Below are 23,745 nucleotides of genomic sequence, written 5' to 3'. Positions count from 1 at the left end.
ACTGAGAATCCGGGTTGCTAGTTTGTCTCACAGGGCCGTGACAGACGGAAATGCAAAACAATATGTATGTAGGGTCATAACACGTATGTATGGGTGGAAGAGCAGAGACAAAGGTTGCATGAGGTGAGTGAGGGCAGATTAATAAGTCGATCCCCCCGGGTGTAAGTGTCTAGTGTCTAGTGTCGAGTCGAGAGTGAGAGCGAGCCTAGCGACCGTCCGTGTATGTAAGTATGTAAGTGTGTGTATGTGGGGTGTTCCGTCCCCATACGATGACAAGGGTCAGCTGCTGGGCTGGTGACCTTGGCTTGCCACACTCGCAAGGGTACCTCTACCTGTACCTGTACCTCTACCTGTACATGTATCAGTACTGGGAGAGAACCCTTGACGTAGCACAGAGCGGTGCGTGAACCTGTGGTATGTGCCTTGCGTGCCTGGCTGGTTAGCTGCTGTAAATACAAAATGCACCGGCTCTGTTTGTTCTTCCAGGGCTTGTATAGTCCAGGTTCAGTTGGGCCCGGAAGGATGGCCATCAGGACTCGATTCGGGGTCTGTGGGGGGACGGAAATAGAAAGACAAAACCCATCATGTCGGCCCTTTGCTTTACTCGAAGCAGTCTCGGAGCTTGACAAAAGTGGACGGCGCGTAGACTCGACAGCGCAGCATCCCAATCGTCGGATGTGTCTTCGTAGCCGGGTCCTTCGAATGCCACGAACCGACGGAATGGTGATTGCAATCGACAAATACTGATACCAATACGGAGGGCTCCGTGGGCTGACATGCGTCGCCTAGTCTTCCCTTTCCCGTCGTATCCCCTTGCCTAATACCCGTGCAATCTTATGTCGAGTTGCTTGACTGACGCACGCAGCGAAGAAATAGACACACCAGGACGTAATCCATGCACACTCGCACACACCAAACACACACACAGATCGGCGTGACAATTACCTGCTTTCACAAACTCCAAACCGAATCGACTCCTGCGACAGAGTTCGCACCCTGGCTGCTATACGTACATAAAGCCTCCAGCGGTGTTTGTTGTCTGCCACTTATTTATTTTAGTCTGAAGGTTACAACAAAGAAGTCTGTGGGCTGGGCGGCACTGGAATTGATCGATCAGACATTGTAGCGAGCGACTCGGACTGGGGGATGTGTGGCTTTTCTTGGGGCTATGTGACGTCTTTCTCCAATTGCGGGCTACCATCGTGGAGGGACATATGTCATCATAACTCGGACCCTTGAGACAGGGCTAGCCAATGACGTGGTGAATCATCCCATCCTCAAGGCTTTTTTAGGCGGAGATTCCTCTCCCCCATGAAATCCAAGAATTCCTTCCCATGCAAGCCATGCCCGAAATATTGAAAGAAAAAAAGAGCAGGGACCAGTGTGCTCGGATGGGGGGCTAGGGGGTGAGTGTTGCGCTGCGCTTGGAACAGTTGAAACACTCAGCCAACCAACGTGCCTCCGACTCCCAACGACACGGGCGACACCTTTTAGGTTAAGGTACAGCGCCGAGGCACGCCATCTGCAAACTCGTGAACGCTACTGTACGTGCATATACGTATCCTGCCATCAATGGACGGACCCGCGGCCGTGGTTCTCCGCTTCCCTTTCTCACGCTCGTCAACCACTCCCACATGGCGATCAATAAAGCGAGATGGCGCGTCTGGCGTGTGCTGTGCTGTGCTGCGCTGTAGGCTGGTGTTGCATCGCTACGTTTGAAGAGATTGTCGCTGCAACGCAACGCTGCACCCGCCACCTTCTTGATATGTGTGACAAAAAAATCAAGTGTCTTCTGCAGCTCCGTCTGTCCAGAGCTTGGAAGGGGAATGGGGGAATGGGGCTCCTATGCGGACGGTAGACGAAGACACGAAAGCAAAGCAATGATCATCAAATCAATTGACAAACGAGAACAGGCACAGCCAGCCAGTGGGACCCGGGCAGAAACTCGGGGGGTTCCTTACTTCTTGCTCCTCCCCGAGGGGGCTCGCAGCAGAATCGCAGGACGGCGGCTGTGCCAGGTAAACATCGCCGCCTATCACGATGCCGGTACGGTATACGGTATGGAGCTTGCTTGCCAAACCGGTTTCTTCTATCAGGTAGGACACGACATATTGTGTGTAACGGCACCCTCCCCTTTCACAACCGACATGCTGATGGTAACTATTCCATCCTGTCGCATCAACGCATATAGACTCCTGGCTCTCAATATTCAAGCGAGGAGCGAGGTGCGAGGCTGCAAAAGGAATGCGTGAATGCATAGCACAGCATGCATGCAGCAGGTCTCGAATCTGGTTGATGCTAACGTTCTAGGCATTGGACGCATCGCCAATCAGAATGCGTCCAGGGTCTTTGGCCAACCATGTCCACCACCACGATCGGGCGATGAGCATGCGCGCATCACTATGTAGATTTGTTTACCCGCTTAGCCATACTTCAGCTTTACTTCTATATGATCAACGCGGGATAGTGCATATTCTATCGTAGTACAACGGTTAGGGGTTTGCCATCTTTACGATGCAGACACGTATTGATGATACGGCCACTGTCGACAGCCGGGGGGCAGGACTTTTGAGTCATGCCTGGATGCAATGCATATGTACTACAACTATCAGCTCCGGCTTCAGTTTCACACCACAGCATCGCCGCATCATGTTTGAATACCTTCAACCTTATTTGATTAATTGCGGCTTAGTGTTGTGGCGGACTTCCGGTGCCCTTTTGGAATCCCATCTAGGCAACAGCAACAGCGCAGCCCAACTCTGGACCTTCCTGTCGCTGATATATTGCTCTCGGCAGTGCCTCTTTACGCCCGCTCACATAGTGGGCTTTTGCTTAGGCTCCTTGGCGCAGCAAGGTAAGTCAGACAGAGCTCAGCTCACCTAAGCTCGCAACATAGCGTCTATCAATAGTTGGGAATAGAGAAGTGTGCAGCCACCAAGGATGCGGGCCCGCGGAACGGGACACGTACGAAGGCTACTAGCCAGAACCTACATGATACTGAACATTGCCTACCAAGAATCACCCGAAACCGCATTGGATACCATAGTTTGTGAGCATGTCTGTCTGCCTGATCGCCATCTGATGCGATATACGTATGCAAGTCAATTGGTGCCAGCATGTAGCTGACAACCCCACGATGTCACCATATCATAGTTTCGGACGTGCATCTAATGCTGTGCGCCGTTGCACTGGACAGTCACCAGTCAGTCCCGGCCGGTAAAAGAGTCACCCCCATCGTATAAACCCATCTTCGGGTGTTAATACCCGACAACGTGGTGGTGGCATCGGTTATCTACAACCCTGATCCCTCACTTTGGGCATGGAAGGGATGGTGGATGGGCGGAAACATAGGACGTCTTATTCTCTCGGCCATCATCATCATCAACCTCAGGTAACAAGGCTAGCGCACCGGTCGGAATTGCTTCCACATGCCGCCGTCACCGTGTGTAACCGTCGTTCTCCCCTTCCTCACACCCCACATTCAACTTTTGCTATTCGCCGTGACTGCCGCATGGTAAGACGGCCCAGGTCTAAGCCCCTCGAGATTGTGGGGTAGAAGGACTGAAGGACTTATTCAACATGAGGCTCTCTCGGCTCCTTCGCTACTACATGGCAGATGGCAGCTGACAGGCTTCCCAATCCTGACTTGCTTACCGAGCTATGTCAAGTGCATATCCATCTAAGACTGAAACCTCTCTCTATTCCTGGGCTCGGGTGGAGGGAGGGGCAGGCACTGGGGGGAATGCGCCTATCACGATGGAAGCTTTCACGAATTTTCGGCACCATGCGGGGACTAAGCAAAGGAGGCGAAGTTCCAAGGAGGGGTTCCCTCGTGACTCGCCTCCAAAATGTTGTCGGCGGCAGGCGGAGCGGCGGATGGGCGGATGCTGTGTGGGGCTTATGGAATGCTTCTAGAAAAAGAGAAGGGCTGTGCAACTAGCAGCCTCACAGCTATGGAATTACAGGTAGGTTGAGGCTGGCAACAGACGATGCTATGGAGCTCTGCGATGGGTTTTACGTTGTCTAGGTATTCAGGCTTTGACACTAACTTGGGGTGAAAGTCCACTGGCGACGATCGCGACCCGGCGAATACGTATACCCCTAAATCGATAGAGGCTCATAATATGTATCTGCAGTATCAGGCCAATAATTGAGTCACACCATGCCATTGCCTGGTAGATTGAGCCGTTTACCTTGCATATTACTCACTAAACGTATAGCTATCTGGCTGCCTTGGACAAAGTCGATGCCAGCATCGGAATAAATTTACCGGTAGTCTTGCTAAAGGGGAAAAAAACAGAACGCCCAAGAGGGTTTCATACCCAGAAATGCCAAATCGAGAGGGAATACTAGCAAGATACATGAGAGAAACATGGTGTGTACTTTCCGCCCCGAGGCAGCAAGCTCGCGGAAGCTACGCAAAAGAGGCTTCAAGCATCGTGACCATCACAACATCCTGAGCTTGGAATGGTCTGCTATGTCAACAGGTAGGCAACACTATAGTCAATCACGTACGTAGAATTCTCAGCGAACAGTTGTAACGAAGTTCTATGGACTCGGTGCCCGAGCTGAACCTCCAAATTGCCAAATTCAAGTTTCTACATGACGGTGGCTGAATCCAAAGGGCTAGGCATGCGGCTCAAACAATAGTGAATTCTACACCTCCATTGGCTATTATTCGACTGCCTGAACGTCGCCGCAACATCCGACCGTCCATCCATACGTTCTTACGCCTCTAGCTCAGACTAATAGCACTGAACAGCTGACAAGAATACCCCTCTCGCTTTGATTGTCCGTCGCAGAGCCTCAATAACAAGCTTGTGTGCCCAACACGGCTCTGAGACTCTCTCTCTAGATGGCGATCCTCTCCAGAGAGTAAGAACCGACCTGCTGACTACGCAGGTGACCCGTCTCTCTGGCTGACCGCCTGATGATCTCACCGCCGGCCACCACCTTCCGCCGCTCAATCTGCTGCGTCTTGGTCTTGAGGCCCAGAGGGAGTGCCTGGTCGCCCGACTCGCGCAGGTTAAGGGCGATGGGCCGCGATACGTCCACCCTTTTGGCCTGCTCCTCGGCCTTCTGCGCCGCCTCGCTGTACTTCAGCATCTGGCCCAAGTAACTCCTAATCGAAGAGGCCTCTAGCGAAGCTTCCAGGGCGGCGCCGACCTCCAACCGCAGCGCTGTAATCAGGTCGCTCGACCCGTCGCTCGCTAGGATGGCGTCATTGAGGAGCCAGCCGCCGGGGCCGATGGCGTCCACGCAGCGGTGCAAGAGGTCCGCGATTAGCTTGACAACACCGTCCGGGGGAGCCTCTAAGGTCGGGTCCTCCTCGAATTGCGTGTTGTCCATGTATCGAGATGGCCACGCACCCTTAACTAGTTCAATCCGTAAAAGGTGGACGAGAGATAGAATCTCCTCCGGCTTGAAGATAGACCTCAGCGCCTTGACCATCGAAGGCGAAGAGCAATTTCCTAATTTCTCAAAAGCGGCACTCAGGCCGTCACTATGCACACCTGTGTTGGCTTCGATTGCAGACTCAAACTTGGCAATATCCTGTTCGAGGTTGTCCAGCTCCATCTCTACGTCGTTGCTGTCATTTTCACCGCTCTCAGCCCCCTCAGTGACTCCGTTGGTGAGGAGCAATGGTGGCGGCTGCTTGGGATCCTGCACGCACCCGAGACTCCTCATGATTGTACGAACCGCCAACACGAGTTCGACAGCACCCAATGCAGTTCCTGAGATGTAGATCATCAACAGCTCCAGCGTAGGGTCGAGTTCCGCCAACCGTAGCACAAGCTGTTCTGCCAGACTCATATCGACATCCCGGAGAGTGTTTGTCAGCGACCGTAAAGCTGCTTTGATGTTGGTTATGGTCAGGTGGCCTGCATCCAAAAGGTAATTGACAATGTTCGTATATGGGAGGGTGCATAGGAGCATCGGTGTCCTGGTCTCGTCGAGCTTCTCATCGCTCCACTGGAATGTCCTGCTGATGGCGTACAAAATCCAACGCCTATCGGCTTGAGGGTAATCGGACCTCGAGGCTGGCCATTCCCACTCAGGCAACGGTTGCTGCTCGCCCTTTTTGGTAGAAGCATTGGCGCCATTGGCTGCCTTGGCGTCCTTCAATTTCAAACCAAACTTCTCGGCAAGGAAGACCTCGAGAGCTTCGATGTTATCGTCCTCGACCCATTTATCAGCGCGCGCTAGGTCTTGTCCCCAGCTGTCCCAATAGTCATCCCGCAGAGAACCAGGGAGGAAGCCATTAAAAGCAGATGTGTCCACTTTGGAGCCTGAGTTCCGGTTGGTCTTTTTGAACTGCTGTACACCACGTCCGATTGAATCAATCAGGAGACCCTCGGCGCGACGCTTCTTAGATCGAGTTTTGGGTGCTTCAAGTTGAACGGCAACGAGATTGGTATCGGATATACCGATAGCAAGCTCTAACCGCGAGAAATAGGCCATTAGAGAGAATCCTTGATTCAGCCCACTGCCCGCGTCTTGAGCTTGCGCTTCCAAGTCAGTCTCGATGGAGCTTTGCAGAGACTGAAACTGTGGGTTGTAGATATTGAGCTGCGTCGAGTTTGATGTCAAAACCGACGTTTTAGACAAACGTAGAATGGAAGTCGCTTCATCTATCTCCATACGGTGCATAACCTTCGGGATACTGGCCGTCAGGTCATAAACTGTCAGTGCATTTTTTGAGAGGGCGGTCAGAGTTCCGGTTCGGATGTCTAGACGATAGATGGGGACCTTCTTCTCGGTGGTGGAAGTAGGCAGGGGAACCGCATTCAACTGCACCAGACCCCCGGCAGCGGACACTATAGTCTGTGAGCGTGGAAGAGGACCCAGAATGTGAACATGGTGCACACGTTGGCCGTCGGCCACGATACTGGAAACGAATAGCAGAAGCTCGACATTAGAGTCATCGCGAGCTACATTGGAAAGCGAGCTGACGGCGTCCCAGTCGCCCTTGAACAAGCCATCCACTACTTCGGAGATCTGAGCCGACACACAATAGTCCAGTTGGAAATCTTTCTTCGTCTCGAACGCAAAGTCTTGTTGCAGGATGGCGGGGGATGTCTTCCACTTTTGTTGGAGGGTCTCGCTGTCAAGGCCCAGCACTTCGCCATTGCGCCGGATGACTAGCAGCTCGTCATTGGTCGCATCGAGGATCTCGTCGCTCTTGGACGCCTGGCTGGATCGAGTAGTCAAGTAGAGGACAGGTTCGGCGCTTTGTAACGATTGCGTTTTGGTGGAAGAGATGGTCTTCCCGGAAGCCTCGATCACGTCTTTGTAGAGCGTCACTTTGTAGGCCGGGTCGCGAGTGGCTGTATAAGTATACCGGATCACCTCTTTCGATTCAGGCTTCCTGCGTCGAATCGAACAGGGTGCGCAGCTGAAGAAGGACTGCGGAGGGATGGGATAAGAAGTGACTAGTCGGGTAGACGACACCTGGGACACATTAGTACGTGGCTGAAAGTGAGGTATCTCGCAGGTGAGCCTTACATCGTAGATATTAACTGCCTCGCCGTCAATGCCCACAGTTACTTCCGGTCGCTTGCGCTTTCTTGAGCCTTCTGTGGTTCCGAAGACCTCGCCAACAACATATTGGCCGGTTTTAGGGTCCAGGGGTCGAGGCAAGGTGGTCAGCACATATGGCTTCTGGATCTGGAAGTTGGAAGTCATTATGGACGAGGCTAGATCCAATGCGATTGCGAGCCGTTCGAAGAGCGCTTTGCAGCACACGCGATGGAATGGGCTTTCTACTGCTTCTTCACCTCTAGACCAACAAAGAGTCGTGAACTTTTTTAGTGGAGTGGTTGTTCTTGCAGTGAAGAAAAAAGTTGTCGGACCGTGCAAAGACCGACATGCAAGGGTGTTGTATCAGTGGGGTCTGTTCCCGATAAGCCCATAAGCCCCGGAAGTCCCATGGCCAGTGCTGTTTTGCCTATTAAGACTGACCCTGGCAGGCGCGTCCAGCTAGCTGCGCGACTATGACGGACGCGATTACCTGCAGCAGACGCGACAGTAATTAATTAGTGTCTGTCCTGCCTATGCAGTCGTTGGTTGATAGAGCTCTTGGTCTCAACTTCACCTCAAGAGAACAATCTAGACCTGTCATTTAATACATTCTTGCCATTTCTGTGCACCATATAGACGCGCCGTCCGATACCTCGATCGCCATCTCGTCCTCCAACCTTCCAATGGCTGCGCTTCCCTGATCCGGTTGTTCAAGTCCTACTTACTCCCTATCGTGGAGTGCACATAATGGCTGGGAATGGAGGGGAAGTGGCGACCTTGCCTACCACAAAAGTGCACCCTTTCTTCTCAGCTCCCAAGAGCACTTCCCAAGACACATCTGCCGATGTGGTGCGCCCAGTGACACCCGATCCTTCCTGCAGTCCCAACTCCGACCGAGCAGCTATGGTGGCAGGAGCAGACGACCTCGATGAACTTGCTGGAGACTCCAATCCGAAACCCAGCGAGGCCCAACCGAGAAGAAAGCGACGCAAAGCAGACACGGATGCAACAGCTGCATGCAGTGACCAGCCTTCCAAGAAGACAGCGCCGCGAGCCAAACGCCGCTGTAGAGACTCTGCAGCCTCCAGTATCCTCGACCATTTTGGGTCTAAGGATGGGCAAGCTTCGTCAGATACTGGGAGTCTTGATGGGCAGTCCAACAACGGGGATGTGACTTCGCATCTCCAGACTGAAGCTATTGCGTCGAGAAGCCAAGCAAACCTATCAAGCAACCTTGAAAATAGGAGCCAGGAGATACGGCCAGCTGTGAAGTGGCACAAGTTATTGCGCCTTAACCCCAAAACAGGGACAATTGGCTCCCCCTAAGTCTCAAGATAATAATGAGGGTAAAGTAGATAACGAGGTCAAACCTGCGGTCAAATCCAAGCGTGGTAGAAAGCCTAAGCCGCCCTCATCTCGTATTGTCACTATACGCTACGGTGTCGATGAGCCATCTCAGACACGGATTTGCGAGGCTATTGAGTCAATATACAGCGGCGTTCGCTTTGTACCGACCCATACCAATACCACGAAGCCATCGACTGCCGATGAACAAACGACTGCTGAGAAGCCACAAACCCCCAAGAAATCAGCCGCACTCAAGACATCATCGAAGACATCGTTGACGACAACAGCGACCACGGGGATAAAGACTGGGGCACCTACTCACCCATTCTTTGCCGCAAAGCCAAAGCAATCCAGTTTGAATACTTCATCAACCCCGGTGAACAAACTGAAATATCCAAATGTCAAGTCAGCAGAAAAGAAGCACACCATTTTCACTTCAACCCCTTGTTCGCCTAAGCAAACCAAGGCAACCCCCTTTTCGAAGACAAATGTCCCTCAATTCGGATCCCAGCCAGGCGGCCTCAAGATGCCGGGGTCGCAACATCCGGCCTGGCCATCCAAGGGAATGGCTCACATTCACGGAGACGAGCGCGACGAGAGCGTGCTATCCGAACCGAACCCCTGCGGCGTCAGTCTTCCAGTGCCGCACAGAAAGGCGAAAGGGTCCATGGTGCGTCTGGCACCGGGGGAGTCCGTTCTGTCAAATGTCACCCTGAACCTTGGCCTTGATATCCTGACCGAGACACTCCAGGCCCTGAAAACGGCAGATTTTCAGCCTCCTAATCCGGCCTTGCGAGTTCCAGAGAGGCATCTCGAGAGTGGGTTGAAGCTCCAATGCAGAATCCGGCCTGAGCTCCGTACCTGGCAAGCTGGTTTTGGGAAGAAACCACACCCTGCTATTATCCAAGTATACAGTTCACTTGAAACGTCTCTATCAGCCTTTGACCAGTCTAAATGCGAAAATGTTGCTTGGGCACAGAAGTATGCACCCAATGCGGCTGCTCAAGTTCTTCAAAGTAGCAAGGACGCGATCCTGCTCCGGGACTGGTTACAGACACTCAAAGTCCAGTCAGTCAATACGGGCGTTACAGATGCTAGCAAATCTAAAGCGAAACCTACCGCTCCTGTCAAAAAGAGAAAGAAGGGCAAAAAGCTGGATGATTTCATCGTTGAAGATGATGCTGAAGAAAACGATTTGGCCGAAGTTTCCGGGGACGACGAGGCTGACTGGGCGCCACAGGGAAGTCAAGGTGGTGCAAAGAAAACAGTGGTCAAAGCTGCGTCAAAGGAGCCTGACAGGCTCACGAATGCCGTCGTTATAAGTGGCCCGCACGGGTGTGGAAAGACTGCGGCGGTCTATGCTATTGCGAAGGAACTTGATTTTGAGATCTTCGAAATCAGTCCGGGCTCGCGTCGAAGCGGCAAAGACATACTTGAGAGAATCGGCGACATGACCCGAAACCACCTTGTCCAGCACAAGCAAGGAGAGGTAGAACCAGCCGGTATCGAAGCACCTGACGACGACGAAGTGACCAGGGACCTCAAATCAGGTAAACAAGGTACAATGACAACCTTCTTCAACGTCAAGCCGAAGACATCTGCCCAGCAACCGAGACCCGCAGCGAAGCCTGCTAAGGCCAACCCAATCGCGAAGACGCTCGGAGAAAAGTCGACGAAAACCCTGGCCGGTAAGGGTCAAAAGCAATCCTTGATCTTGCTCGAGGAAGTCGACATCCTCTACGAAGAAGATAAACAATTTTGGGCGACCGTAATCAGTCTCATGATACAGTCAAAGCGTCCTTTTATTATGACCTGCAACGATGAGAGCCTTGTGCCGCTACAGAACCTTAATCTTTACGGAATATTCAGATTCAGCAAGCCTCCCAAGGACCTGGCAGTCGACCTTTTGCTTCTGATAGCTGCCAACGAAGGGCATGCCTTAAGGAGACGCGCCGTTGAGACACTGTTTGACTCTCGCCACCAGGACCTTCGCGCGTCCATAACAGAGCTCAACTACTGGTGCCAAATCGGCATCGGTGATCTCAGGGGCGGGTTTGGTTGGCGTCTCCACAAGGGCGTGGAAGACGTGGAACCCGATAACGAAAGGAAGGTACGTGTGGTCAGTACGAACACCTATGAGCCCGGTATGGGCTGGCTTAGTCGAGACCCGCTCCTCGAATCCTGTGCGTATCGTACTGTCGAGGAAGAAGCCCAGCAACAGCTGTGGGATGGCTGGAGTCTTGACTACGGCGACTTGGTTTATCCCTCCACTCGCGAATCAAGTAGCCCAGAGGGGTCGCGAGCGCAGAGACTGGCAGAGCTTGAAGCCGTCGACGCTTTCTCGGACATGCTAAGTGCCGCAGATATTTGTTCTTCGGACACATACTCTGCTGGAAATGGCGCAGTGATCGACCACTCAGTACCCGATTTACCTCTCAAAGCTCGTGAAGACTTTGTTATCGGCCGCCGTCTCCTCGAAGCAGAGACTTCGACTCGTTACGATCTGACTTCAATGCACATCGCCTTATCCCTGAAGAGCCTTGCTAAGGATGTCTTCGCGTGTGGCCAACTCCCCCGCATGACCGACACCCGCCCCTTAACTGAGGACATGGCTGTTGAGAAGATATATGGTAGTTTCTCCAGCCCCCCCTATTCTTCACCATCGACCACGCGTTACGACTACAGCCTCGCCTTCGACGCCATTGCTGAGGCGCCTACCCATTCTGCGGCCGGGTACCTGGATCCATCCGTCTTCGACCGCACCATGCGCCTCATTACTCTGGACGTGGCCCCCTATGTGCGAAGCATTGTGGCGTACGACCAGCGCCTACAGGAGGAGCGACTGCAGCGCAGCAATCTGTTTAGCGAGGGCGGCCAGGCGCCCAAGAAGCGCATGCGCACGACGCGCGCCGCGTTATCGGCGCTCGAGGGTGGGTCCCGGGCTAGTACACGGCGCGAGCGTTACTTCGCCGAGTCAAACGTCAATCCGGAATTGGTCTTGCGTACCGGCGGAGAAGATTGGGCCAGCATTGCCGCTGCTGCTGCCTCAGGAGGAGAAGAGCAGCAACAGCAGCAGCCGCCACAAAGTCGCAGCAGAAGCAGCTCGGAGGATTGTGATGGTGATACGGACATGGACGAATAAGTGTATCTTTATTGATATTTCTCTCGATGTTGAAAGAGACAAAAGACGGGATGTGGTTATAATAGCTCCAGCGTTCGTGTGTTTGATTGCATAAGATTAGGGAAGAATTAGGCGAAGAGGGCATGAACCAACGACAGCATGGCGGACGGAGTACGGTGTTAGATAGGTTTCTCGTGCGCTAGAAATCACCCGGATGCATTGAGTTATTCATCGTTTCTAGTTGCTCAATCGGGGAAAATACAAGAGCGATGCTCGTGAGGGTTGATGCGCCACCGTCTAAGAACAGAACCCGGCCAGCAACAACCAAAATACCCTAGTACAGCACACAAACCAATAAATAACCCTAGATTACCCCATGCAACGATGTGCGCCAACTGATCTATCTTGGAAATTTCCATCTCCCTTATCTCTTCAACGTCTTTTGCTTCTCCGCCCCTCTCCTCTCGCCCCTGCCCTCGACCAGCAACCCCTTCTTCCGGCGGACACCATCCATGTAGCGCTTGGCGACGTTTTCCTTGTCGCCGAGCTCGCCAAGGTCCTCGAGGTCGTCCACCGTAAAGGGAACCCAGAAAGGGTCCTCGTCGAGGATCTCGTAGCCAGTGAAGATGAGCTGGGGCTGGGCGGCGCCCGAGGTCCGCTTACGCATGTCGTCAGCGAAACCGAAGGACTCGGCCACGGGAAGGACCGACGATATGGTGAAGAAGGGAGTGCCCTCCTTCATGGCTTCGGCGTTGACGCGGCCGCGGCGGCGGGTCAGGACGTCGTAGACACGGCCTAAGACTTCGGCTATTTGGGGTGCAAATGGGTCAGTAAAAGAACAGCAGTATAGGAAGAGGAAAGGGGATAGAATATAGGATGTGAAGGGAAAATTCAGGAGGGAAGGAGTACTTACTACTGGCTTGGATCTCGCAAGAATACATGGCCAACATGAGACGCGGTGACCAGTCTAGGAAACCCTGGCGGATGGACTGCTGCACCGTCTTGATGACTTCGCCGGTGAGACGGCCGAGCCTGTCTCGGGCCGAGGCCTCGTCCTCTGGCGGCTCTATGACGATATCCTCAATCACGACCGCGATACCCCGAACCGGTTCGTTACACAGCGGTCCTTGGTTCGTCGCCAGTTGGAAACCGTAGGTGATCTTGTCGCTGAGGTGGGACGCGTTCAGAGAGTCGTCGGCGCCCAAACTATTGCTGCTGCCGCCGTTGCTACTGTTAGCCCCGAAGACCTTGGGGAAGCAGCCGTCCTTGGTCGCGTCAATGAGCAGGTTGGGACCGATTCTCTTGGGACCGAACGCGGCGATCTTTTCGATGACGCCTTTCCACGTTTCCTTCCCCTTGCCCGTCTCTAGCGCGGCCTGAAGTTGTTGCCGCAGCTCGTCGTGAGACAGTCCTTTGCCATCGCGCACATCTTCATCGTCGATGTCAACATCTCCCTGCTCGACTTCGGTCACGGAGCTGACCGTCCCTTCCGCCGCAGCCTTTTTCTCGTTATACAGGCGCTTGATGGCGCCCGAGTTCTTCAGGAGAAACTCCGTTGCCTTTTCGGGGAGAGGTCGGACCCGAACCGTGATCGACACCTGTTTGGAGCTGGTGACACCAACGACAGCTCCGCGGCCTAGTTCCTTGTTGGCGGGGGGCTTCATCTCCTCTGCACGTACGATGGTTTCCCTGTAGGGGACAATGGGCGCGCCAGCCTGGATATCGCACCTGGCGAATCTTTCCTTCAGATCCGTCAGGCAACGCTCCAAATGTAGCTCACCCGCGGTCAGCAACACATGTTCGCCGCTTTCGAACTGCTCGTACTCGGCGCAAGGGTCGCTCTGAACCAATAGCTTCAGACCGTTGATCATCTTGTCCAAGTCTGCGGGGTTGACGGGCTCCAGCGCCACCCGGACAATGGGCTGGCCAAGCATGCTCACACCCGCCAGGTTCACTGCGCCCTCGAGTTGACTGCAGAGCGTTCCAGACTTGAGGATATGTCCTTCCAGCCCGCCAATACCAAAGACCACACCGGCGGGGACCGAGTTGAGCGACTCAAGGTTCCGGCCCATCAACATGTAGAGAGCTGTCACCGTAACCTTCTGTGGCTCAGGGGCAGCATGTGGGTGGGCTGGTGAGAACTTCGGTGCAAGAACATACAGCTCGTCCCCCACAGTCAGGGTGCCAGAGTACATTCGCGCGAAACCGATCAGATGCTCCGGGTCGGCGGGTTTTTCATCCAATTGCGGGACGAGGTCGTCAATATTCACATCCTCGATGGCCGTTGTCAGATCATTCACCGGCCCGTTCGTATCCGCAGCCTGTTGGGCTCGTGCCAGCTCGGCGCGTTTCTTTCTCGCGAGCTCTCGAGCCTCATCCGGGCTCAGCTGTCCACCCCGCCTTTTGTTCGCGGGAAGTTCGCTTTCGGGCACCGAAACCATCTTGCTAACGTAGGCAACGACAGGATCCGACTTGGATGTCTGGAAGTTGACCATGGCGTTCCTAACATTGGCGTCGATATGAGTTGCCCCTGGCGAATCCTCTAACAGCTCGGGGAGTCGCTCTTTCTGGGCGACCCGAGGCGAAGGTAACGATTCAATGACCGAGACCAGCAACGCTGTTGACAGTGGCAGCCATGAGGAAAATATAGTACTTTGCAAGACTTTAGGATCTCGAGACCTGGCAATATGCGGTGGTATAGTAAGATTTAGAGACTTGGTAATCTTCTCGACAAGTGCGGGATCTCTGTGAAGTTGGTTAGTACGACGAACGCATGTATTTGGACGTGAATGATACTCACCCTCTTCCACTGTCACCACCAGTAGTCGCCGCATAAATTGCCCACACCTGCTCAAGAACAAGCTGCACGAACATTGGCTTCAAGTTGCGCCCCTTGAGGTGCTTCCTGCCTAATACTTTCTTGGTCTTTGGGTCTAGATAGAAATCACCCCATAGAACTCTTTCCATGACATTTCGTTTAATGCCGAGCTTCTTCTCATACAGACTCGCGAACTGCCGCACAGTGAAGGCCCAGCCGTCGATGGCACTACTGAAAATGACGTTGTTTTTCTCGGGGGCGAAGTAGATCTCCTCGTCGTCTCTCTCCTGGAACTGTAGCTCATCGCTCTCGCTCTCTTGATAGGCCGCTTCCTTCTCCTTAGCTGCCGCCGCAGCTACCCTCTCGTCCATGCGCTCTCTCCAGTTCAGATCCTCTTCCATGCGTTCACCCTGGAAGAAACTTCCCAGCACCGCGTTGACTTGCTCGAGAAGCTTGCTGAGGTGCTGATATGCTTCCGTCGGGGACATTTTAAGTTCTGTGACCAAGCGGTCCATTTTGTTGATGACCAACAGGGGCTTCAGCTTCTCTATCCATGTCTGGCGGAGCACAGTAACCGTCTGACTGCAGACGCCCTCCACGGCGTCGACTAGGACCACAGCACCGTCGCATAATCGGGAAGCGGTCGACACTTCGCTGCTGAAATCAATATGTCCCGGAGAATCGATCAAGTTGATCAAGTACTCCTTAGGTTCCGGGGCGGCATCGGGCGCAGACCTCCGCAACATGGAGAAATACAGCGATATGGCCGAAGACTCCATGGTGATTCCTCTTAGCTGCTCGTCCGGGCGGGAGTCAAGATAGCGAATCTTGCCGGCCATCTTGGGTGAAATGATGCCATTGGTGGCAATAAGCGCGTCGGTAAGAGACGTTTTTCCATGATCGACGTGAGCTAGGATACATATATTCCTGACATCGTCGGCCTCGCTCTGGAGGCGGCCGAGCTTTTCTGGTGAGACGACGGGCATGATGCCGAGTGTTGCGTCTTTATTTCTGGGGCTCAAGACCAAGATGACGTGCCTTTACAGTGTAAAAGTCTGAAGAGGACTTGCAGTTGGTTTTGTTAGAGCAAAGAGGAATAGGACCTTGTTATATGAAAGATCTCAACTTCCTTGCTATCCAATTCTGACGGGCGACTAATAATCGATGGGAAGAAGGTCAGGCTTTATTGAGGTTGAGTGATTGAGTACTTGTTTAATACGGCAGAGAACTGAAGACGGTGGAGACTGTTGGGGATCCAAACGAATAGTATTTTCACATCGAGTTAAAAATTCTAGGCAGATGATGCTATAAACGATACACCAGACTTAATTGGCAGGTACGATGTTGGTCTGGGGAGTATGAAAGGAATGCAACTCATTATGATTCATCTACTTGAGGCTAGGATCTTGTGATCGCTTCAGCACCGCGCCTTTTCCGGGTATGCTTGACATAAGGATATGCAACTGTACCAAGGCCCAAGACTTTTTTTTTCTGCTGGACTTTTGGAGGGGTAGATATGATAGGAAACGAGGAAAAGAACCCCGCACTACTGGTCAACCTGGTACTGGCTAGCGCTTGTTGGAATAGAGCATTATGTACATAATGGAGGATGGTGTATTATTGCACATATCGATACAGTGGCTTATGCGCAAAGCTGGACGGCTACGGGAGTCACAGCCCAGTGCCATCCACGCTAAAACGGTATAATGGCATTATGCAACATCGTGTTATTCCAATCACTAGTACGGAGTACTTGCATGGAATTCACTACGCGATCTGTTTGGGCACACAAGTCAACTCTGCCCCACTTCACCGTCAAATTCTCCCGCCCACACATATTTTCCCTTCTAACCTCCACAGTCTATCGAGGCGGCCCGTAGAGTGTCACATCACATACATCGATCGCTAGCAGCAGCAGCAGCAGCACATTCGACAAGATGAGCGCCTTTCAAAACGGCGAGCGCCCCATGCGCTCCATGGAAGTTGACAGCGATGTCGAGGAGGAAGCCCTGGTCAACGACTACAAGGAGCAGGTCCAGTACGAAGATGGCATGGGTGAGGATCTTGAGCGAACCAGCTCTTTCTCCATGGCCGCTCAAACCGACGACATCCAGTCGAGACTCGTTGCCGCCGCCCAACCTCTGGACTTCTCCGCTCCCCTCGAGGTCAAGTTCCAGAGCTACGATGCCTACTGCAACCTATTCCACTTCATTCTGAACTCGGAAGGCCCGGTCGATCTGGAGCCCCCTTCGGTCAGTAGATGCCGATGCCCCCCTGGTCAAGAGGTATATGCTAACACGCTCCAATGCAGTACTACTGGGCTTGGGATGTCATCGACGAGTTCATCTACCAGTTCAACTCCTTCTCTTCCTACAGAATGAGACTGGCCAGACAGCCCCGAGACAACGAAGAAGAACGCCAGATCCTGCGCGAGAACCCGAACACATGGGGATGCTATAGTGTGCTCAATGTGCTATACTCCCTGATCCAGCGGTCTCAGATCACCGAGCAGCTTGCGGCCATGAAGCGCAACGAGGACCCCATGGCCGTCGCTGGCGACTACGGTTCCAAGAACCTGTACCGCATGCTGGGCTACTTCTCCATCATTGGCCTCCTCCGAGTCCACTGTCTGCTCGGTGACTTCAGCCTCGCTCTGAAGACCCTCGACGACATCGAGCTGAACAAGAAGGCCATGTTCGCCCGCGTCATGGCGGCCCACTTCACCACCTACTACTATGTGGGCTTCTCCTACATGATGATGCACCGCTATGCCGATGCCATCCGCATGTTCAGCCACATTCTCATCTATGTGTCTCGTACCAAGAACTTCCAGAAGAACGCCCAGTACGACTCCATCACCAAGAAGAACGACCAGATGTACGCCTTGATCGCCATCTGCGTCGCCTTCCACCCCACTCGTCTGGATGACACCATCCACACCGCTCTCCGCGAGAAGTACGGTGATCAGCTCGTCAAGCTGCAGCGCGGTGGCCCCGAGGCTCTCCCCATCTTTGAGGAGCTGTTCCGGGCTGCCTGCCCCAAGTTCATCTCGCCCGTGCCCCCGGATTTCGAGAACCCCGAGGCCAACGTTGACCCCATTGACCACCACCTGGGCATCTTCATGGACGAGGTCAAGACCAACATGTTCAACCCCACCGTCAAGTCCTACCTGCGTCTCTACACAACCATGGATCTTAAGAAGCTCGCTGGTTTCCTGGAGGTCCAGCCCGAGGAGCTCCGTTCGTACCTGTTGGTCAACAAACAGCGAGCTAGGCAATTGCGATGGACTGACCAAGGCGGTTTACTGGACGGAGAATGGGTCAACGTCAGCGATCTTGATTACGCTATGCAAGGAGTACGTATATTCATTGCCCTCTATTCTTTCCCATCTCGTACCAAGACAACTTAAGCTTTCTGCGCGGCCGTCAAGCTTCTTGTACCGCATTTGACTAACGGCACCCTGCAGGACTTGATTCATATTTCAGAGGCCAAGGTTGGACGCAAGCTGGTAGACTGGTACTTGCGCAACCTTGCGCGCACATACAACTAGGAGTAAGGCGACATGGACGAAACATTTTAGTCAATCGCCAGGCCAGCGACTTGATGACACCAAGTCAGGTGTTGCTGGCCTATGAAATCTCGTAAAGGACGAATGGATCCATGGATGGGCTTTGCGCAGGTTTCTTTCTTAACTTGCATTGCATAGGCGTCACGGGAAATACTGTTTATACTCTGGCCTCGTACCATCAGCGACGGGCGACGGGCTTGGGGATAAGGTCGCACTGGAAAAGCTGGTTCCGGGGTGACGAGACATTTGATCTTCATGTGCGTACAAGTACGGCTACGCGGCATTGGAAGGGAGGGAGGGAGAAAAGAGAAGAGCCGGCTCCTGCTCTGGAGACCGGTAGAGTCCGAATGAGATATGTTGTTGGTTCATGACGTTAAAATCAAACCATGGCAGCTCATCGTGCCACTTCACTGGTGGAATGAGGCTTCTCAATTGGCTCGTTAATCTATAAATATAGAAAAGCAATCCTGAGTCAAGGTGATCCCCGCGTCACGAGGTTGTTGAATGGTGTTGAGTCTGCCATGAAAGGATGCCATGGTGATGTGTAGTATATCATACTGTGGTGAGTCGGTCAGTCAGTCATGATCATCGACAGACAGTATCCAAGCAAGGTGCAGCTTGCCAAGAGTTACTGCCTCGGGTGCTGAGGCATGCCAATGTTGGCAGTGAGGTGTGAGGTGCTACCACGCTTTGATTACTACTTATAGGTTGTATCTGAATGCTCGACTCTTTTTGGGTCGCACTGCGTGTTGAATTGGACACAGAGTCGCTAGACATATCGGTGGAGTGTTGGAACCTAACATATACAGGCGGTGGACAGATAAGAAAGTACCGCAAAGGTGGCAAAAATGGAGATGTGGTTTGCGGTGTATTGCAGCAAAGGTCTGTACCTACTGCCTACCTTACCTGGCCCCTTCAGGATGTTGTGCTATTTATTCCCTTGATCGGCATTGTGTAGAAAGTATCTGTACAAAAGTTGCCTACGCGCTGGTGCTGTAACGTATTACATCGCAGCCCCCTCCTTCCACCCACTTCCGCTCCGCTCAAGAGGCCAGGCCAGGCCCGAAAGCTGCGAGCTAGCTGGCTGCTGGCTTACTTAGTGGTAGAGAGCCCGGTTCCAAGCCAGAGGCAATTCGAGTTTAAACGTACATACATGGGATTCTATCATCTCACATACATATCTAGACCGGTTGACGGATCCCCCGCCCGCAACGCGTGGCCTCCTCCATCCGGACTATGGTCAAGACATTAATCCGGATCTGGTTGCCGTGTGCTATAATGTGAGGCTGGACCGACCCGAGCCGTCTTAGCCGTTGCAAACGAGCAACCTAGCAGCTGGGCCTTTCCACTCTCCCCCGAAGGAGCGGGCTTAGGAGGGGAGGTTCCTCGCTTCGGTCGCACCGCACCGAGACAACTGTGCGTACTTCTCAACGCCGTCCACCTGGTGCAAGTGCATTAGGTAGCCGCCGACCTCTCTAGGTCGCCGAATGGGGGAATCAGTCTTATCGTACAGAGTTATGTCGTCATAACATGTGATCAGGTGGGCTGTTGTGTTAGCTTGGGGAATTGCCAAGTCGTTTCGACGGTATGCTATGTTTAAGTAGTTAGATAATCAAAGCATTTCCATACTCTGTTTCGACCTCCCGCCTCTTGGATCCGGACGACTTACACTTATTGCTTGCGCGTACCCAGAACTCACAGCCACTCGTTTTGGTGCCGGTTGGGTGGGTTGATTGCTCGAGATTCACATGGCAGAGGGCCGGCAATGCGGGTCGCCGCGTGCAAAGCAGCAAGGTATGTATGTATGTATGTATGTATGTATGTAAAATTGAACCTAGGACTCAAAAGACCAGAGGCATCCCACCCCCGACACACGCTGTGCGATGACTTGGCAACTTTGATTTCGCAGCACCGCCAAGCCTGCCAAGCACATCCAGGCGTACCGCTACCCGGCTCAGCTCGCAACTGGATGGCTGCTGTCGCCCTCCTCCAAAGTACCGGATACTATGCAGCCATCTGCGACTTCGATAAGCGCGGCGTACAAGTTACGCAACGGAGGCTCGTGGGATCGGAGAAAGAAAGAGAGAAGGAGACAGACGGCAACATGATGCGATATCCAGCAAAGTACCGTGGACCATGGCGGAGGAGATGGTGCTTTCAACCCCGTCCATCAGCCCTGATGCCCCACGGGTGACGCGCCTAACACGGGACGACTTTTGGTGATACGCCCCAAGCTCGAACATCTCTTCCCTCAGCGGCAATGCGCATCTACGGGCTCCGTCTCCGTCCACGGTCGCTGACAGGAAGAGAAGGAAACCTGCAACTGGCAGCCCCGGCTGGTTGGGTTGCGCATCTGCCGCCCAGCCTCTATTAGCCTCTTGGCTGTTTCCCTACATGTTGTAGTGTGTTTCCATCCTGTGCTGTCCATTAAGCCATTCTCACAACTCGCCCCTCCGCATCGAGCCACACCCAACATTCTTGGCATCACAGACAGAAAGAGAAAACGAGAGAGGTACATGTACCGAAACGTACAGGAATTGGGCAATCAATCCTCCCTCTCGATGTATTGCTTCTCGCTCGCTGTCCATGAATCCCCATCAGCAGCCGCTGGGTGGGAGAATCTGCGGTCCTGATTCCCCACTAGCTCCTCACTTTGGCCTTGGCTTGGGCTCCGCGCGTGAATGTGCTGTACTTTTCTTTTTCCTCCCTGGCCTTTTTTTTACATAAAGGGAGGTCATACCGACCCCATCTTGGTCCCCCGTAAGACAATTGTCTAAGTACAAGCTTTCCTAAGCTTTTTGAAGCCTCCTGCTTGACTCACCCGTTTGTCTGCTGCGGAGGCACAAGTAACATACCCAGCAAGATTTCGGAAACCCTCCCCCTCGGGCTGTCTTGGCTGGCTGCCACCCTGTTTTATTCCTGTCTTGCAGCTACCGGATCTCAGACAACGGGAAAGGCAGAAAGGAGAGACAATTTGACGACACATCTCCATCCAGGCCCGTTTGTAAGCGACAATCCGTAGAGAGGAAGGGGGCTTGGTTAGAGAGACCCAGGAGAGAGAAAGAGGTTCGCCTGCCTTCGGTCTTTTTTAAGCTGCCTGGTTGGCCAAATCACATCACAATCATTACCTCAGGAGTACCTATCATCCCACATCATTCGCACGCCCATTGTCGCACAAACATCGAAAGATCTCAGGAAAAGCATACATATCTGCTTCCTGCGCACTGCGCAAACGTGGTGGTGCCGGCAAATCTGACTGGCTCTGCCTGCCTCGAGCGAGCTTGGACGTGCAGATAAGGTCGGCATTGGCGAGAGCTCACCGCATCGACACCCCCGGGAGCGGCCTTCTTCGGTTCCTTGCAGGCAGCAACTTTTCTGTTATTTCTTTGCTTTTCGCAATACCCCTGAGAGAAAAGAGCGATCCCGAAGAGAGCGAACGATAGAGAAGGCGGGAAGAAGCAAGACCACCTGACAAAAAGTAAGTTAACGGCGCATCATTTTGGATCCCAGCAGCACAGCAAACCACCCAACCTTACATCAAATACCTCCCTATACGTATGTACATGCATGTATGTGTATGCACACACATACCTCGAGCTACCATCCCGGGCCTGGTTTGTTCTATGATTGATAGCACACTTCCAAGGACCCCTGGCGTGGCAGCCCTGGCTTATCGTTGATTTCTCGAGGTAGCTGTGACCCTGTCAAGTCGCTTTGGTTTTAGGGAGGGTGTCGAGCTCGACCTAGGTTTACTACTACTACAAACAACAACACGGTGGTGCCCCCGGCTCCAAATCTAGGGCCCCCCAGGCCCAGGTCCATTAAGTCCCCGGCCAGGCTTTGTTCGTTCGACGCTTTCATTATCCGACATTGTCACCGCTCCAACTTTCTACGACTCTGCCTCACTATTGAGAACTGGCGCACTCTCCTTCGACCCAAGCCTCCCTAAAGTCAAATCCAGTCACGAGCGCGCCTGCCTGCCCCGCCGAGGAACCACCCATTGTTGTCCATTGTTTACCTACCTAGAGAGTCACTGCGCCTTAGCCTTAGTCCCAAAGCTCCATCGTGAGCTTCACCCTTTACATTCCTACCAAATGTTGGCCTATGCGAATTTGCCTCCTCCGCCCTCTTCTTGAGGCAACGTGAGTCAGGTACAGATTGAAACGAACAACAAACCAACATCGTGTATATTAGTCGATTATCTCTACAACCCCAGACGCCACGCCTCCTCCGACGTATATCGACCATATATCGAGATTGATGCCCAAGCGGCAACAGGCACCAATCATGTCGTCGAACACCACTCCCGTGCAGAGTCCCGCGAGTGACGTCTCGCCTAGATCGCAGCCCACCCCGAAGCGGAACGACTATTTCGACAGTGCCGGCCAGGCCCAGATGAGCAGCTCCCCGAACCGCCGCGATAGCAATGCCGAGTCGCGGGCTGAGGTCAAGGACGACACGAGCGCTAGCAGCATTTCGACGCCTGGCAACGAGACGGTCCCTAGCCCCGGCGCGGAAACCGCTCCTAGCCCCGGCAGTAGTGTCCCTTTGTCGAGAAAGCCATCGACCTCCAGTGTCAGTTTCCGACCGCCAAAGAATCCCACGTTGCCTCAAGGGACTAAGAAGCCCCATACCGGTAATAGAAGAAGGGCGGCATCACCTCCGCATCGTCGGTGAGTTTACTCGCTTTAGTTGTCTTTTGCTGGCGCTTTTGTTGTTTTGTCTCTCGCTCTCTCTTTCTCTCTGCTTCTGCAAACCCCTGAACGTCATGTCCTTGTCAATGCCACGACGATACTCAATTGAGAAGTCATTGTGGTGGTGGGGGGGGAATGAGGCTCTGTTTCGCCCTGTGTGTTTGCTATGGCAGGCGGCAAGTTTCGAGCAAGATCAGCTCAAGCGACGTCGAATGATGTTAGCATCCCGCGGGATGACCCTTGATCGGGCCATAAACCGCAAGACGCTGCAAAGGCGGCCCGCTATGGTCTCGACTCGAGAGAATTGGAGCTGCTTTTTAGCTCCTCTGGAGGGGTTAGCTGCAAACAAGAGCCACTCTCGGGGGTTCGTCACTCCAGAATCTTGTCGTGAGGGGTGCATCATATGGCCTACCACAATCAAGCGACACGGTACAGTCCATACAGCGTGTACTGCTCCCAGAATCCGGGATGCCTCACGTGCCCTTCACCGGGGCTGTTCCCCTTCCCCTCCACGCCATATGGATCGCGGGGTTGGAAGAATAGCGATTCGCACCCACGGGGTCCTCGGGACTGAACTGCCTGCCGTGAACTCCAGCTTATGTCTGCTTGCTGGCAGGCATTGCTGCAGAATTACACCCCGTTGGGCTGCCTCTTCAATAAAGCCAGCGCTCTTGAC

General features: G+C 53.4%; 6 protein-coding genes across 6 annotated transcripts; 4 read left to right on the top strand and 2 right to left on the bottom strand.

Annotated features, from left to right (window-relative positions):
• Positions 1–4,851: 4,851 nt before the first annotated feature.
• Positions 4,852–7,686, bottom strand: PG998_005900 (uncharacterized protein; the record flags this gene model as incomplete). The annotated part of the gene is made up of 2 exons (XM_066872718.1): positions 4,852–7,452; positions 7,507–7,686. The coding sequence occupies 2 exons, from the start codon at positions 7,684–7,686 to the stop codon at positions 4,852–4,854; spliced, it is 2,781 nt and encodes a 926-aa protein (XP_066732815.1).
• Positions 7,687–8,268: 582 nt separating this feature from the next.
• On the top strand, positions 8,269–12,010 carry PG998_005899 (uncharacterized protein; the record flags this gene model as incomplete). The annotated part of the gene is made up of 2 exons (XM_066872717.1): positions 8,269–8,787; positions 8,828–12,010. 2 exons carry the CDS (start codon positions 8,269–8,271, stop codon positions 12,008–12,010), a joined length of 3,702 nt encoding a protein of 1,233 aa, XP_066732814.1.
• Positions 12,011–12,413: 403 nt separating this feature from the next.
• Positions 12,414–15,793, bottom strand: PG998_005898 (elongation factor Tu GTP binding domain-containing protein; the record flags this gene model as incomplete). Its single annotated transcript, XM_066872716.1, has 3 exons — positions 12,414–12,796; positions 12,903–14,734; positions 14,790–15,793. The coding sequence occupies 3 exons, from the start codon at positions 15,791–15,793 to the stop codon at positions 12,414–12,416; spliced, it is 3,219 nt and encodes a 1,072-aa protein (XP_066732813.1).
• Positions 15,794–16,744: 951 nt separating this feature from the next.
• Positions 16,745–18,357, top strand: PG998_005897 (uncharacterized protein; the record flags this gene model as incomplete). The annotated part of the gene is made up of 3 exons (XM_066872715.1): positions 16,745–17,059; positions 17,119–18,162; positions 18,274–18,357. The coding sequence occupies 3 exons, from the start codon at positions 16,745–16,747 to the stop codon at positions 18,355–18,357; spliced, it is 1,443 nt and encodes a 480-aa protein (XP_066732812.1).
• A 1,783-nt stretch (positions 18,358–20,140) lies between these two features.
• Positions 20,141–20,483, top strand: PG998_005896 (uncharacterized protein; the record flags this gene model as incomplete). Its single annotated transcript, XM_066872714.1, has 2 exons — positions 20,141–20,169; positions 20,285–20,483. 2 exons carry the CDS (start codon positions 20,141–20,143, stop codon positions 20,481–20,483), a joined length of 228 nt encoding a protein of 75 aa, XP_066732811.1.
• A 2,179-nt stretch (positions 20,484–22,662) lies between these two features.
• On the top strand, positions 22,663–23,052 carry PG998_005895 (universal stress protein family domain-containing protein; the record flags this gene model as incomplete). Its single annotated transcript, XM_066872713.1, has 1 exon — positions 22,663–23,052. The coding sequence occupies one exon, from the start codon at positions 22,663–22,665 to the stop codon at positions 23,050–23,052; it is 390 nt and encodes a 129-aa protein (XP_066732810.1).
• Between the last annotated feature and the right edge of the window lie 693 nt (positions 23,053–23,745).

The sequence above is a fragment of the Apiospora kogelbergensis genome, assembly GCF_038363985.1.
Source record: "Apiospora kogelbergensis strain CBS 113332 chromosome Unknown utg000003l_segment0_segment0, whole genome shotgun sequence".
Taxonomy (NCBI): Eukaryota; Fungi; Ascomycota; class Sordariomycetes; order Amphisphaeriales; family Apiosporaceae; genus Apiospora; species Apiospora kogelbergensis.
The sequence above is the reverse complement of the archived record's forward strand: the minus strand, read 5'-3'. Positions and strand labels throughout refer to the sequence as shown.